The 15,618-nt window shown below is 28.5% G+C and overlaps 1 protein-coding gene across 1 annotated transcript; it reads right to left on the reverse strand.

Moving 5' to 3' along the window:
* Window positions 1-9,669: 9,669 nt before the first annotated feature.
* Window positions 9,670-11,705, reverse strand: LOC136075136 (uncharacterized). The gene is made up of 3 exons (XM_065787473.1): window positions 11,176-11,705; window positions 9,914-11,027; window positions 9,670-9,807 (listed from the first exon to the last, which is right to left on the reverse strand). Exons 1-3 carry the CDS (start codon window positions 11,454-11,456, stop codon window positions 9,691-9,693), a joined length of 1,512 nt encoding a protein of 503 aa, XP_065643545.1. The 5' UTR covers window positions 11,457-11,705; the 3' UTR covers window positions 9,670-9,690.
* Window positions 11,706-15,618: the final 3,913 nt, after the last annotated feature.

A 15,618-nucleotide genomic window follows, 5' to 3' on the forward strand; every position in this document is an offset into this window, starting at 1 on the left:
AAAATTTCTTGATTTAAATTACACTCATTGAAGACAGCAGTTTTCTGTTTTTCTTTTTGCTGTTGTTGTACTTTTCTTCACCAATTAGTACTGCAAGATTTCATTAAAAATCTCCAAAGAATTATAAATACAAAGGTAAATACAAACATCAGGTTATATGAATTGGATGAACCAAAATAACAACTCTAACAAATAAAAAAATGTATTTTTTAAGTAAAAAAATCAGATATGTGTTAAAAATTATAAACCCTGCTAATATACCAAATTAAAGAATTATAGCCTGAGTCAGATATTGTTTGAAACCTTTCATAATTTAATTTAAAATCATTACTATTTACTAGGGGCAAGACATACGCACTCTCAGTATATTATGATGAAAATATTTATGTATTATGATATTTATGTATTATAAATATTTATGTATTATGATGAAAATATTTATGTATTATGATGATTATGTATTATGATGATTATGATTATGTATTATGATTATTATGTATTATGATGAAAATATTTATGTATTATGATGAAAACATATATGTGATGAAAACATTGCATAATTTATTTGTAAGATGATCCTCATGAGCTATTTTTTTGCGTTGTTTTGACTTAAAAATTCTTTATTAAATAAAACAATTACGATAAAATAATAATTGCTATTATTTCATTGTAGTTGATTTAGTACTACTATACTATTTAAATATATTTTGATATAATAATATTATTATATCAAAATATATTTAAAAATAGTTACACCCTCCCTTTTTTTTATTGAAATCAACTATATATATATATATATATATATATATATATATATATATATATATATATATATATACATATATATATATATATATATATATATATATATATATAATTTGCGAATTTTTTTCATTTTTTTTATTTTACTTTTAGGTGCCCCAAGAAGTCCTAACGGTCTTGTCACAGAGCACCGCGGAAGTGCATTTAACCGGGAAGTTCACGCCTCCTTCCTTACCGTGACGCGAAAATTTGTCAAGAGCTCGTTTCGAACTTGGATCTCCTGCTTATAAAGCAAGCGCTCTAACCACTGCGCCACGGCCGAATCACTATTTTTAGTTTCGAATCGAATCACGATTCGAAATAAGTCTTGATTCGCAAATTGAATTGAATCACGAGCCCAATATGCGTTTTGAAGAAATCTAAGTTTAGCTAAAACATAGATATCCTCAAAATGCTAATTTGATTCGAGATTCGACTTGATTTGCGAATCAACGCCTGATTCGATTTGGATTCGATTCGATACCAAAAAAGGTGATTCGCAGGACCCTAATATATATATATATATATATATATATATATATATATATATATATATATATATATATATATATATATATATACACACACATTTATATACAGTTAAATTATAAATAAATATAAATCTTATAAATATAACAAGAAATAAGTTATTGTTTTCATTAAATAATATCACAGTGTACATTATTGTATCATTTTTAGTTAATACTTAAATAATACTTTAAGTCATCAATATATATTAAAATGTTTTATTTGAAACAAACATTTAAATTTATCACAAAATTATAAGTTTAATTATTAATTTTGAATAAAATATAGTAAGAATTTGTACTATTAAAATGTTTAATATCTGTAATCCGCTTTTTTATAACAACATACAGTAAAATACCGTAATTGTTTTAAAACTTTGTTTTAAAACATTTACTGTATTTTCCAGTGTATTTATACTATACACGGTATAGACCTTAAATAGATCATTGTATGTTTCGACATAAAGCCTATAAACGCTTGTTTTAAACCACGGTGTATGCAAGCTCTGGCTTTGTGTTGCTAAAACTACATTGTACCGCGATATCCTTACCGATGCTGGTATGCCTTTTTAAAAACGCTTTGACAACTCAGCGATTTGCCGCTCTTCAACCGGCGGCGGCAAGCCAACAAAAAATAGCAAAGCGGACCTTCAGCGTTTTAGCAACGGTGGCAAGCCGCATTAGATTTTACCGTAGACCAGCATCGGCATGCCGGCGGCGGCTTTACGTATCACGGCCCGATAAACTTGCAGGAATACTGGTTCAGATTATCAAGTTTTATTTAAACAATTGCCAAAACTACAGTGTTTATATAAAATATATTTTTTATAATTATATCTGAATATACCAGGGTAAATTAAAAGCAAGTATTTTTAACATATTAACTTTTTATCTAAAAGTAACTAATGTTTAGTTACTTTTAAGCTAAAATATTATAACCTACCCGAAAGCATGTTTGCTGGGTAGGTTATAATATTTTAGCTTAAAAGTTACTAAACATTAGTTACTTTTAGATAAAAAGTTAATATGTTAAAAATACTTGCTTTTAATTTACCCTGGTATATTCAGATATAATTATAAAAAATATATTTTATATAAACACTGTAGTTTTGGCAATTGTTTAAATAAAACTTGATAATCTAAACCAGTATTCCTGCAAGTTTTTTTTCTCATCCCCGTGAGAGAAAAATCTTGAAATAAAAATTATCTTTTCCCCATGAGGGTAAAAGATAATTTTTTAATGTAAGGAACAGTTTCATAGATTGATAAACCTTTCGTATTTCAATGATACTGTAAAGTGTACAATTTTTAATGCAGAAATTTTTTTCATTCTTTTTTAGGAAATCCTCGGTGTAGTTAAAGCGATTTACAAACTATTTGAAATCTTTTATTTGAAATTAGCATGATTTTATCAGCGAATTATGCCCAAGCAAGAGCTTTAGATGTTATAATTTTTTTGGTTCAGGTCTTTTTAATGTTCAAAGAAACTTTTTTTTTATATATATAACTTTCAAAACCTTTTTACTACTTCTATTACTAATTATTACTATTATTTAGATTACTAATATAAATTTCGCGATTAGGGTCATATTAACGCTCATCGGCATTAACATGAACTTAGTCAAAATCTTTTGAAAAAGTGCCTTAACCTACTATAGTCCCTAGTTCTAATTGGTTCTGACTTATATTAACTGTATATAGTTATCAAAATACAATATTTCTATCAATTTTCACAAAAAATTCTAGAATTTCGACCTAGAAAGAGCTTATAATGAAGGTAATAAAAGTTGTCAAGAAACGATCACAATGATCACATTATTAAACTATGATGTTCCTTTCACCTAAAAAACGTATTTATTTAAAATCTTATTCAATTTTGGACAAACGGTTATGATTTTAAGAAGATTTAAAAAAAAAATCTTTTTTTTGCTACAAACATTTATATTTTATGATACCGCACACCCTGATCTTTTAACGGAAATGTCGTTGTCAACAAAATTTCATACTGACGCTATAATATTTTAAAATTGCCTTAACTACACCGAGTCGAGAACATTTAAACCAGCCTTATTTCAACTCAAGTGTATAAGCAATTCCTTATTTCTGCTTATTATTTATGAACTTGTAATATCTAAACTTTTGAGGACACAAAAGAATGTTAAAAACTTTAGTTAATAATGTGGTATCAAATATTCTGTTACGGGAAATGTTTTTGCAACAACAGCCATCAACTACTTCACCGTTTGAACAATTTAACTTTTTTTCAGAAACTGTTGTTAAAAGTTTTTAAAACTTTTTGTTAAAACTTTTACTGTAACTTTTAAGTAGTATCTTTTGAAAGTATTTAAGAAAATTTATTTAAAAAAAGTATTTAAGAAAATTTAGAAAACTTCCTACTTTTTCATTGTTTAAGGTGGTACTAGCCCAACAAATTTTAAAGTTTTCAGATCTTGTTTTTCTTCATATTTAAAGGAAAAAAAAAAAGTTATTTAGTTTCATTGTAAATTTTAAAAAAGTATAGTTTTTTATGTTTATTAGTAATTTAGTGACCATAAAATGTTAATTTACAATTTTAATCTCAAAAATTAGCAATTGCATAGCAACAAGAAACAATAAACACTTTTGAGCTAACATTTAATAAATTTTATGCTACACTTACTTTTTATAAGCTTTCAATCATATCTCCTTTCCTTTATATCAACTTAAAAAATACGTAAATTATATTATTGTTTAAAATGAAAATATTTATTTATCTACGTGTATACTTGTTTTGTTTTGTTTCTTTGCATTTTCACGAACCGTTCAACAGATTACTGTAAAGGGATTTGACCAAAAGGAGATTTTTATAGTTTGCTTATATTGAGATATTGGTATTGGCAGCATTTATATTACATAAAAATTTAGAACCTTGACTTAAAATCCCGCCCTTTTGATACCGTACGTGTCAATTCCATTAATCAACATGTTGTGAACCGTTTTACAAAATTTTTGAATAAAACTCTGGCTAGTTCAGAAAAAATACCTGTTTGAAAAGTTTAAAATTACATATTTTTTGCTGACTCAGCATGTTCTTGAGTTTGTTCAAAGTTTTTATTATATTTATTCTGAATAATTTTCAATACAAATTTATATATATATATATATATATATATATATATATATATATATATATATATATATATATATATATATATATATATATATGTAACTATTTGTAATGATATATAATAATAATATTACGGCCCTGCAATTCGATTTGAGATTCGAAGAAAATGATTCAATTTTTTTTAATCATTTCTTTGTTTTATAATGCTGTTTGGGATTATATATACGACGTTTAAAAGTTGTCCATCCAGCGCACCCTTCCACTTTATGTTAAAAATTGAGTGATATGATCCATGTAATAACTTTTAACAAAGTATAAAACGGCAGTTTATCTCCAAACCTAGCATCACTTTTGATCACTTTAAGGCCGAAAATGGAGATAACTTTCTTGTTTCTGCTTGTCAGTATATTTTATCCCTCATGGATTTTGAAATCTTTCTGCTTATCAGTTGTAAATCTATAAATAATAAATGCACATAATATACTTGGAATCGATTGGCTAGGCTTCTGTGCTCATAAACTCTAACTTTGAGAGAAATCAGTTTCCCACAACCAACCAATTCTTATAACATTAATTAAAACTCATAAAATAGATGGATTATTTCACGGATCATTAGTCGGACACACAGCAAAAAGCCTCCAGTGGGTGTAGAAACGCGCTTTAACAGCACTTCTACCTTATTGGGATGGATTTAAAAGAATATGGTTCTATAGAATTCGCTCTAGTTGAGAGCACACAGAAAAAAAATCAATGAAAGTGTAACCGACTTATCTAACTGAAGTGTAATTATTAAGAATTTTTAATTCAGGGTCCTTCCTATTCTTATTCTTATCCTATTTTAAATGTAGTATATGAAGCCACTATTATTCTAAGTGCGGAAAAAAGCGTGAGCATTAGTTTAGATTAGCAGTGCATTACAACTTTGAAAAATTGCCTTCACTCAATGGATAAAAGTGGGACAAGTAAATTTGTTTTTGATCTTACTACGCAGTTGAAAATCAGATTTGAATAAAATGAAGACGTTTTTCTTATCGCTACCGTTTAAGCAATGTTTACCGTGACAGAGATTAATATTGTGGAATCTTACTTATTGGCATATAATAAAAAAAAAGTACAATTTAAGTATTTTATGGTTCCCGATGAAATTCAACTCGAGGAAAAAAATCTGAAACAAATGGAATTTTAGATAAAATGTTTGAACATGCTCCTAAAAATTGCATCCTACCAGAAAAAAGAACTTTAGATCAGCAATTAAAAATTAAAATTACTGCGCACACCAAAGAGAAAATATTGAGACGTAAAGATTATTCTATTCTCTACTGGAAAAACAAAATAAGATTTTCCGTATATTTTCTAAAGTTGCACATGATCTTCTTGCTGTATCTATTACTGCTGTATATATTGTTTTCTGATCTTTAAGCTACAAATTGTTCATCAGAAAAAGGAGGAGGAGTAATCGACAGTAAACGCAATATCCTTTCATAGCAAAACGCTTAATTTGGGCTAAAAGAAACAAAAAAGCTTATTCAAATAACATAAATATTGTGTAATTGCAAATCGTAAGAATCGTGCTGCTTCAATTCGAAACTAAAAATGTTGATTCTCAGGGCCTTAATTTATACAGCGACGGATCCAGTGATGCATCACTGGATCCGTCGCTGTATAAATTAAAGTTAGTAGAAGGTAAGTAAAACTACAGAACAAAAGTTACAAGAGTATATATGATAATAAACAAGTTAAACCAAGTTTAACATTACGAGGAGTCCGTTAACCAGTTTAATCACCTTCTCATTGAGTATTGTAATAGTATTATATCTCATGTTGTATCTTATACAAACTTTAAGAAGTAACATAAAATAGTGTACAACTAACAGATGAAGTTTATCTTTTGCTTTATGGCAAATTATTTGATAAATGTATACATTTTTGCCTGTAAACTAATGTCTTGCTCATTATGAAAATAAATTTGTGTGCATAAAGTGATGTAAGGAAAGCTTTTCTAACACTTTTTAACATTTTTTTTTAAGGCTTAATTATCATAAAAATGATCTTTTAATGAATTTAATGAATTATTAAAACTGGTAAAACCGACCTCTACCTTCAAACTCAAACTAATTATAAAATTGTTTGTCTGAAATAAGGAAAAGTTGTTTAACTTCACTAAAACTTAGACCGACGTAAATAAAAAAAAAAAATTCAATGATCACGAACTTTTTATTTTATTTTGTCTAAACATGGGTGTTTTATAAAATTCAACAATCGCGAGTATAACTTTAATTACAAATAAAAAGGTATAATTAAAATTTTTTTTTAAGTTTTAAATTTATAATTAATTATAATTAAATTAATTTGTAAATATAATGATAATTCAATTATTAAATTACACAATTTCCACTGGTTACGTTTGTTATATTTTAGTAATTTTCCTGTTTCTAAAAAAGGCAGTCAACCTTCCCAACCACCTCTTTAATCAAGACCATTTTTTTTTTGTTGAGATTCTTTGCATTATTCTTAACCATAATTAAACACCCGTTTTTTGAAAAATACCAACTTTGCAAATATTAATTATTGCGTCTGCAAAAATTTACCTTTGCTTTCACGTTTTAGTCTATGTTTAAATTGATACTGTCCCTATTTCATAATATCAGCCAAAAAAAAAAAAAAAATACTTTAATGAACATACAAATACATTTAAAAAAATAGCAAAGTTGTTATAAAATTGGATTATAAACAATTATAGTGCAGCGGAGTGGTATCTGTCGAAAAAGTCATGTTCAAAAATGTTATCGACATGGCCACAATAAGAACACCGTGAAACCACATCAGTCACGCAGTAATGTTGGAAACGGTCTGGTACAGTATAAAATGAAAAGTCAAAAAGTTTTGACAAACTTGAGTAAACCCGAGAAAAATGACAGTAGATTAAATGTGCGTTGCGCCTTCAAGACACGACTCAATGTGAATAGGGTTAGTCTCAAAAATCAATTCCTTGACCCAGAAAACCCCTAAAACACCTAACATATGTTGTTCTTGATAGATAAATAGTTTTATAACGTTTTCTGCACTGCGTGCTATTTTGATTCTCATTTAAAATATTTTTTGCGCTACTTTTCTATTACCATCAATAATTATGTTTTCAAAAAGATTATTCAGTGTTCTAATAATTGCCGAGTATAATTAAAAGCCAAAGTTGTGTCTGCTATATTTTTGTATTTGGTGAAACAATTATCTAATTGATTATTATTTATGCTTCTTTAATATATTAAAATAATGTGTTTTGCTCAAGTTTTTATTAATCTTTTTTTTAATCTTGAATTTTTCAAAAATCTTATTTTTGTCAAGACTATTATACGAATATATATATATATATATATATATATATATATATATATATTAGACTGCTTCATTTTGGGGTCATGAAAAAATTTAAAGTACCATGGAGTCTTATCTGCAGCGCAGACCCCTATTTTATTAATAGAATTTTTTTTTTTTTCAATTTTGACCATTTTTAGGGGTTGCTCAAGTGCCCCAATTGCCTGAATTTAGACCTTTTTAAGCCTATTTTTGGCATATTTGAGCAAGTTCGAAAACTCAAAATAATTAAATTTTTTTTCTTTCCAGAGTTTCTTCTAAGTTAGAAAAAACAAATAAAAATGCATGGTATTTTTATTTATCTGAAATATTTCATGCAAATCTATTTATAAAATCCCAAATTTAGTGCAATTTTTTCCAATTTTTACGCAACGTAATAACTTTGTTGATATGTAAAGTCATAAAACGTCTAGCGATTTGATTTTATATATTTCTTAATAATAGTGTTATTTTTTACAAATATTATGCAATATTTTTATATTGTTTTTTTGTTTTTCTTGGAGGTTTTTCTTTTTCCTACATACTTCCTTTTGTAATTGTGCATGAATAAAAGTGAATCTTGTCTTTTTTCTTCCTTTCTGGCAATATCAATGTTGTCCTTTATGAGTTTAACAGTTCTTTCAGAGCAATCATTAACAACTGCAAGATTAAAAATAGCATCTTTAAATTTTAAGTAGAAATCGTTACAAGTCCAATACTCTGGCGGGGTTTTCATCCATTGACAGTCACTTTTACTCTGCCCTATCATAAGGAACAAAAGCCACGAATTTTCTGTGACCAATTCAACTAAGCTTGGTGGCTTCGGTCCACTGAAGTCTAAAGAATTGAGGACCTCCATGTTAGCTTTTATTCGGGCTAACGAATATTTATTTAAGCTACGAAATTCAAAGCTGTATAATTTTTTAGCAATTTCACCTCTTTCTTCACAGTTTTCATCAGCTAAGGCAAGAACAACAAGGTAAGGGTCCAGAAACCATGTGTGCCGTTTGATTGATTCAATGACTGATTCTGCCCCAATCAAATTGTACTCCTTAAACCTATTCATTTGCCAAAGAGCTCTCATATCCTGGATAAACAAAAAATTGTTAAGTAACTAGCTTACCTTAAAAAAATTTATATTTTAGAAACTTTTAATCAAAACTTTTTATTTATAATAGAATCCTTATATATATATATATATATATATGTATATATATGTATATATATATATATATATATATATATATATATATATATATATATATATATATATAAATATATATATATACATATATATATATATATATATATATCATACTTGTTAACTTGGTACCTACCTGACGAGGAGCCACAGCAGATAGTTCAGCTTTGAGAAACCAGGTAGTATAGAAAACAGCCACAAAAGTTGCCACTTCAGTAATTTCATTTTTCAGTCGATTTGTCAGACTGGGTATTGCATCCATCATAAGCTGGAGCTTTAGGTAGTAGATACCTATAAAAATATACATTTTTATTTTTTTTGAAAAGCTAAATATTTGATCATGTATAACAAATTCATTTTTTTTTGCTATGAAGCTATAATTTTTAACTTTGGACTTTTTCCTATCATAAACCTAAAACTCTCTACCTTTTGCCATAAAACGGGCATGATGAATTGCTCCGGGTGTACGAAACTTGTACTTTTCCTCAGAAAGCACCATAAGTGTAAGCTCTGTCAGCTCAATGTAGTCCTTCCTTGTAGCCCCTCCTAAAAATTAAACCAGAAGTATATTGGTATAATGCAATAAACATAGGTATGTATAATTTTGTCTTATAAAGAATAATAGAATTAAACAAGAAAAATCTAGGATATATTACTACTTCATAGTACATATTGTATACATAACTACATATTAAAACATCTAGTCATCGGGCTACCTTTTTCAGAGACCCATGGGTGATAATATTTCTGCAGAACGTTATGCTTTCATGCTTTTGATGACCAAGCCATGTTTCATCTGGAATAGTCAATCTTCTCAACACCTTTTTATTTAAAATGTCAAAAAAAAATCAAAGAGCTCAAAATTGAAGAAATACTAGGGTACAATAATATTTTACAAAAATGTTAACCAATTTTGTAAAACCCTACCTGGTTCTCTACATCAAGATCATTCCATGTTGATTTTAATATTTTAAACAGCATATTATCTGGTCCAGAAGTAGCACTACTTGGATAATTTTTCCAGAAATGTGTTATGTGTAGCTCGTTTATATGATGTCGGCATGCAATAGATAAAACTGGTCGCTGAAAAACTTCATTTACCAGTAAAGAAACAGCTCCATTTTTGTTTCCAGTGTTGATTCTGGTTGTATCAAATGTAACAGCTTGTATACTGTTTGTAAGGTCAAAGCAATTCAAGATATCTCTGATCGCATTTTTTTGATTTTCGCCAGTTCCGGAAGAAATAGCTGGAATTCCCAACAGGTGCGTTTCCATGTTACCGTTTATTAATATTGCTAATCGATCTTTTTCTGATTTTTTCCCATCAGTATATTCATGACATACTTTTCCATCAAAATGGAGTTGAACTAAAATGTTCTTATTATTATTTCTGAAATTTCTCAAATGGTCCTTGATCCTCTTTGATTCATCATAAATGACTTTATCTGCTGCTCTTAATGCTGTAGAGGTTGAACATTTAAATTCATCTATATTTCCACCTGATTTAGCAATTATACTATTAACCATGGCAGTATGCTGCCTATGACTTAATCCTTCCCCAACAGCAGTATCAGCAGTTCTCTTGAGAATATCTTTTGGAAGTAGAACAGTATCTGGTTTTTTGACTTTCTTCTTTAACTCTGGATCTGGATACGGGAAATCATCATTATCTTCATTTTTATCGGATCCATTTGAGCTGAATTCACTCTCTGACATGGTTTCATTCAAACTTGATCTCATTTCAAACTTGGATAAACTCCTGTTAACAGAGGAAATGTACCTTGTGTCTAATCCACCTATTCTTGTTTTTCTATCTCCTAATTGGTCTAATAAAAAAGCAATATCTTCAGTCTTGTCTCGACAACTTCTTTTCTTATCAGCTTTAATGATTGCAACCAGAGTATCGAGCTCAGGTGCAATCCAAAAGATCCTTTTCATCTGAGTTAAAAATTTCCTCCTTTTTTCAATTTCTGATAAAGTTTGTCTTGATTTGTTTTTTTTTAACAGTTTCCAAGTTAGGATCAGCTTCTCTATCTTTTTACTAAAAAATGTGATTTGTAGGTTCTGAACATTTTACAACACATCTATTTCTGTTAATTAATTTATTTAACAGCAGATATTTGTTATATTAATTGTTTTCCTCTAATAATATACAAATAAAACAAAAACAAATACAGTCTGGTACCTACCTAATTGTTTGTAATTGCAAAATCTGAAATCCACCCTTCAACCAAGGTGCAATTAACTTTGAAAGAGTGCAGCATAAAGACTTTTCATTATGGCATCTGATTTCAAAGTGTTTTGTCAACGGACAGTGGATAATTCTACTTTCTTTTTGTTTTGGATGCTTCTCCTTTAAATGCAAGAAGTATTGCAAAACCTCTTGCTCTGTAGAAAATTTGTCTTTTGGTAAGGATGACCTGGATTCCCCAACCAAAAAATTTACTTTTTTCTTACTTTTTCCCGACATGAATAAAACTGTAGTAAATAGCTCTAATAAGCATATGAAGTAAGTGTATCATGAAAGTTATCAATAATTATTTCCCGCGTTTTTAAATGAAAATTAAATATCGTCTTTGCTAAAAAGTAATTCGCATAACGTGTTTAAGCAAGTACGCTAAAGTATTAAAGTAAATGCGAAGCGTAAAAATTGGTAAAAATCCGCATAACTATGCAATTTTTTAGTTAGGTTTAGACAAAATATTTTAAGCAAATTAAATTACCATGCATTTTTTTTTTTTTTCTATTAACTTAGAAGAAACTCTGGAAAGAAAAAAAATAGAATTATTTTGAGTTTTAGAACCCGCTCAAACGTGTTGAAAATAAGCTTAAAAAAGGGTAAATAAGTCTATTAAATAATTAGACCATTAGGGCACTTGAGCAACCCCTAAAAGTGGTTAAAACTCAAAAAAAAAAAAAATCTACTAATAAAATAGGGGTCTGCGCAGCAGATAAAACTCCATGGTACTTTAAATTTTTTCATGACCCCAAAATGAAGCAGTCTAATATATATATATATATATATATTATCTATGATATTAGATAAGTCTAAGTAACCATAAATTAATCATACATAACCTTAACTCAACCAAAAGTAATCCTAGCATATCGTAATTTTACCCTCGTCAAACCCTATATTACGGTAATATATGTGTTTAACATATTCTGTTTTATATTTTAGGTTGTTTATAAAAAGTGATTATTGATTCTTGCTACAAAAGGATTTATTTCAATCAGTTGTTTATAATCAATCTTTTCTAATTGTCATCTGATATTGTTCGGACAAGTTGGTTTCCATTGTATTGAGTATTAATAAATCGCGTCCGTCAGCACAAGACTTTGGACTAAACACTCAGTTCTGCGCCAGCCTGCAGTTTTAAAAAAAAATCAACTTCCTACATCTAGTGATGTTTACAGACTGTATGACTACTACTTAAAGCACAATAAATATGATTGTATGCAGAAGAGTGACAGCTGTAGCACTTGAAGTTGTAAGTATCTACAACACTGCGAGTATCCCAGTAATTGACACAAAGAGTTATCAACCGTATAAAGAAATTGATTGATAAAGTTAAGGGTTTTGCTAAATATCCCAGTTCTAAGAAGACATCCATCAACTACCAAGACTGTTTAAAATCATTACAAACTGTATTTGATATATGTACTTGTAAATGTGTTGACAGTGGTATACAAGAGAATTCGCAATGTATTTGTCCACTGTCGCATAAAATACCTCCAAAAAAAATGATCTTTCTGGTTGGACAAAAAATGATGAGGTTAAGAACAATCTAAGTACAGATCAAAAATATCTTCTTAGAGCATGCTTAGCAGTGCAGCAAGGCTATACAAATAGTGATAAAATTAGGTCTTTACAGAACGCAATACCAGGAAATTTAAACCATGCTAGGTGGATGACAAAAGCAAACAGAATTTTGAGATTGTAAATGTCAAAAGAAGTCTGTTCCCCAATACAAAATTGTACGCTTTATAGTAAATGTTTACGCTCCTTTATGGTTCAATATCAAGAGTCATCCTCCTTGCGCTAATGGTGCAAAAAACTTTTTTTACTTGCTGAAGCAGTGTTATGAGCTTGCAGCAGAAGATTGGAAAATATTATAGCCTGTGTTGCAGAACAACAACTACTTTGTCCACTCCGAAAACATTCTTCTTTCTGGTGTTTGTGACAATGATGATTCTGTGCGACATTTCTGTTGTGAAAAAGTAATTAATTTGAGAAGTAATTCGTGTAGTTCTTCTGTGCGTGTTTTCGATAAGTCAAGTATCAAGCTAAACGCTAATGCTTTGACTTACGTTGATATGATTGACTAGTTTACAGCTAACCTCACACCACCACCATTGCTAGCAGCTATTGAGAATGAAAAACCTTAATACTGTCAGTTTGATTTCATTTTTGGTATACCCTGTCACTCTCAGGCAGTTGAGCGTGCTATCCAAGATATCTCTGCAGCAAGCTCAACCGTTTTTTGGACATGAATCGCGACATAGAATGATTTTACAGTGTGCTGCATCAAGAACAGAACTACCTAGTGTTAGCTGTAAATCAGACTTTTTGTAAATTACGTTTCATTATATTGTTTCATTGAACTAATACTATCTTGAACTTTACCATTTAAGTGAACTTTATGTTTCGACGTCGATAACACCCCCTTATCGTCGACAGGGCAGAAATTAAGGGTGCATGTTTTTTGTTTTTTTTATAGTAAGCAAAAAATGGTTATAACACCCTTAAAAAAATATTTCTTTGCGCCAGCCATGGATATGGCCTTTGTATCATACTAAGTGCTTGAAGAATTTCTTATATTTTTAGCTGTAAGCCTTTAAAGGGTAAATCTTGCGGTAAAGTTGCAAGGACAAGACACCTGTTGTTTTAAATGTTTTTGGCCTTTTTACAATAAGTAGCACCTTGAGCAACTTTTTAGACCATAGCCAGGTTAGCAACTCTAAAAAAAAAAGTATGACCCGCCCTAATATATATATATATATATATATATATATATATATATATATATATATATATATATATATATATATATATATATATATATTATACAATAAGGGAGTACGGGAAAGAAAATTCACGTTTTTTCGTAAAGTGTGAGCTGAATCAAAACATTTTTATCATTTTTATCACAAATAGACTTTGATTTATTTAGTTATAAATGTTTCTTATAAAATGATCACTCAGTCGAAATCGTTTAAAAACTGTTGTTATTTCAATACATCCTGTTATTACTTGAAAAAGTTAAATTAAAATAAAGATAAAAATAATAATGCCGTCACATTCATCAACAAGTCTCTTCATTTTTTAGTCATTATTTTTTTATTATTATTACTAATTCTTGTTTTATGATATGACTTTTCATATATTTATATTTAAAATGTAAAAAGAATACTAATTAAAAAAAAAAAGAAAATGTTTAGCTACTGCAGTACAACACTCGTGATTCATTTTTTAGATTCCCACTCGGATTTTATCATAAAGAATGTGGGACTGCAAGGAATGAATATAAAGAAACGTTTTATAAGAAGATTTCTAAGATAGAAAAGCATTACCAGGGCAATTGGAATCTAAATGTGTTGTCAGAATTCTGGTGGGCAAATAATAGGTAACAACTATTAGTTAAATTTAGAAGAAATTCTAAGATTTAGATTTAGAGTAACTCCTAAATTCACAATGAAAATTTTTTTTTTCGTTATTAAGGTGCTCCCAGAGGTCCTTGCGGTCATATTACAGAGCACCGCGAAAGAGCTTTTAACTAGGAAAAAAAGTTTTGAAATTATAGTTTTTGAAATTCTAAAACTTCTTAACTAACAGATTTTTTTTCTGATATTTGTATTTACTAGCAACCACTGATTAAAATAAAAAATACCATGAAAGGTGGCATGAAAAAAAATACTTTCATGCTAGTGTTGTAACAAAAAAAGTAAAGAAAAAAATATTTTCTTAAACAAAATGTCGTATATTTTTTAACAGAGATGACTGGCCAGTCATTAAAATTAGCACGCCCAGCTGGGCGTGCTAATTTTAATAATATTTGCTGTTAATAAAATTCGACAAAATTTTACCAGTGTCGGAAATTATTAACAGCATATTGTCCAAAGTAAGTATAAAATTGATATACTAATGGGACGACTGCTCTGATACTTATTAGGTTTCCTCCGTAAAAATTTCTCAAAAACCCGCCGAAAACGTTTTAAAAACCCTCTGAAGTGTTTTTTTGAAAAAGATAGGGTTTTTGTTTTTGATTACTTGAAAAATAATTGTATTCAGATTTGGTTTCGGAAAACTTTTTTTTAAAATTTAAACTTCTTGAATTATTATTACTATTTGAACATCATATATAGTTTTAAGTTTAAAATGTTCTGCAAAGTATTACGCGTAAACGTATTCATAAAAAATCAATAATATATTATATAACTAGTTGTCTAACTTTGATCCGAAAAGTAAATCCGCATTTTACCCTTTCTACAAATGGCGGATTAAATTTGTAAACAAATATTTTTAACTTTTCTTTTCTTAAATGAAATAAATATATTTTAAATTTAAATACTATTTACATAAAAGTGTTAAGCGGAAATTATAATACTTGTAAAATAATAATTTATGATTC

The sequence above is a fragment of the Hydra vulgaris genome, chromosome 01 (genome assembly GCF_038396675.1).
Source record: "Hydra vulgaris chromosome 01, alternate assembly HydraT2T_AEP".
Classification (NCBI taxonomy): Eukaryota; Metazoa; Cnidaria; class Hydrozoa; order Anthoathecata; family Hydridae; genus Hydra; species Hydra vulgaris.

Bases quoted from the DNA above. Each gene is read 5' to 3' on its own strand.
- LOC136075136 (XM_065787473.1), bottom strand. From the start codon at position 11,456: ATGTCGGGAAAAAGTAAGAAAAAAGTAAATTTTTTGGTTGGGGAATCC. The intron at 11,028-11,175 runs GTAGGTACCAGA...CACATTTTTTAG, and splicing joins TTGCAATTACAAACAATTAG to TAAAAAGATAGAGAAGCTGA. The intron at 9,808-9,913 runs GTAGGGTTTTAC...TTAAATAAAAAG, and splicing joins ATCTTGATGTAGAGAACCAG to GTGTTGAGAAGATTGACTAT.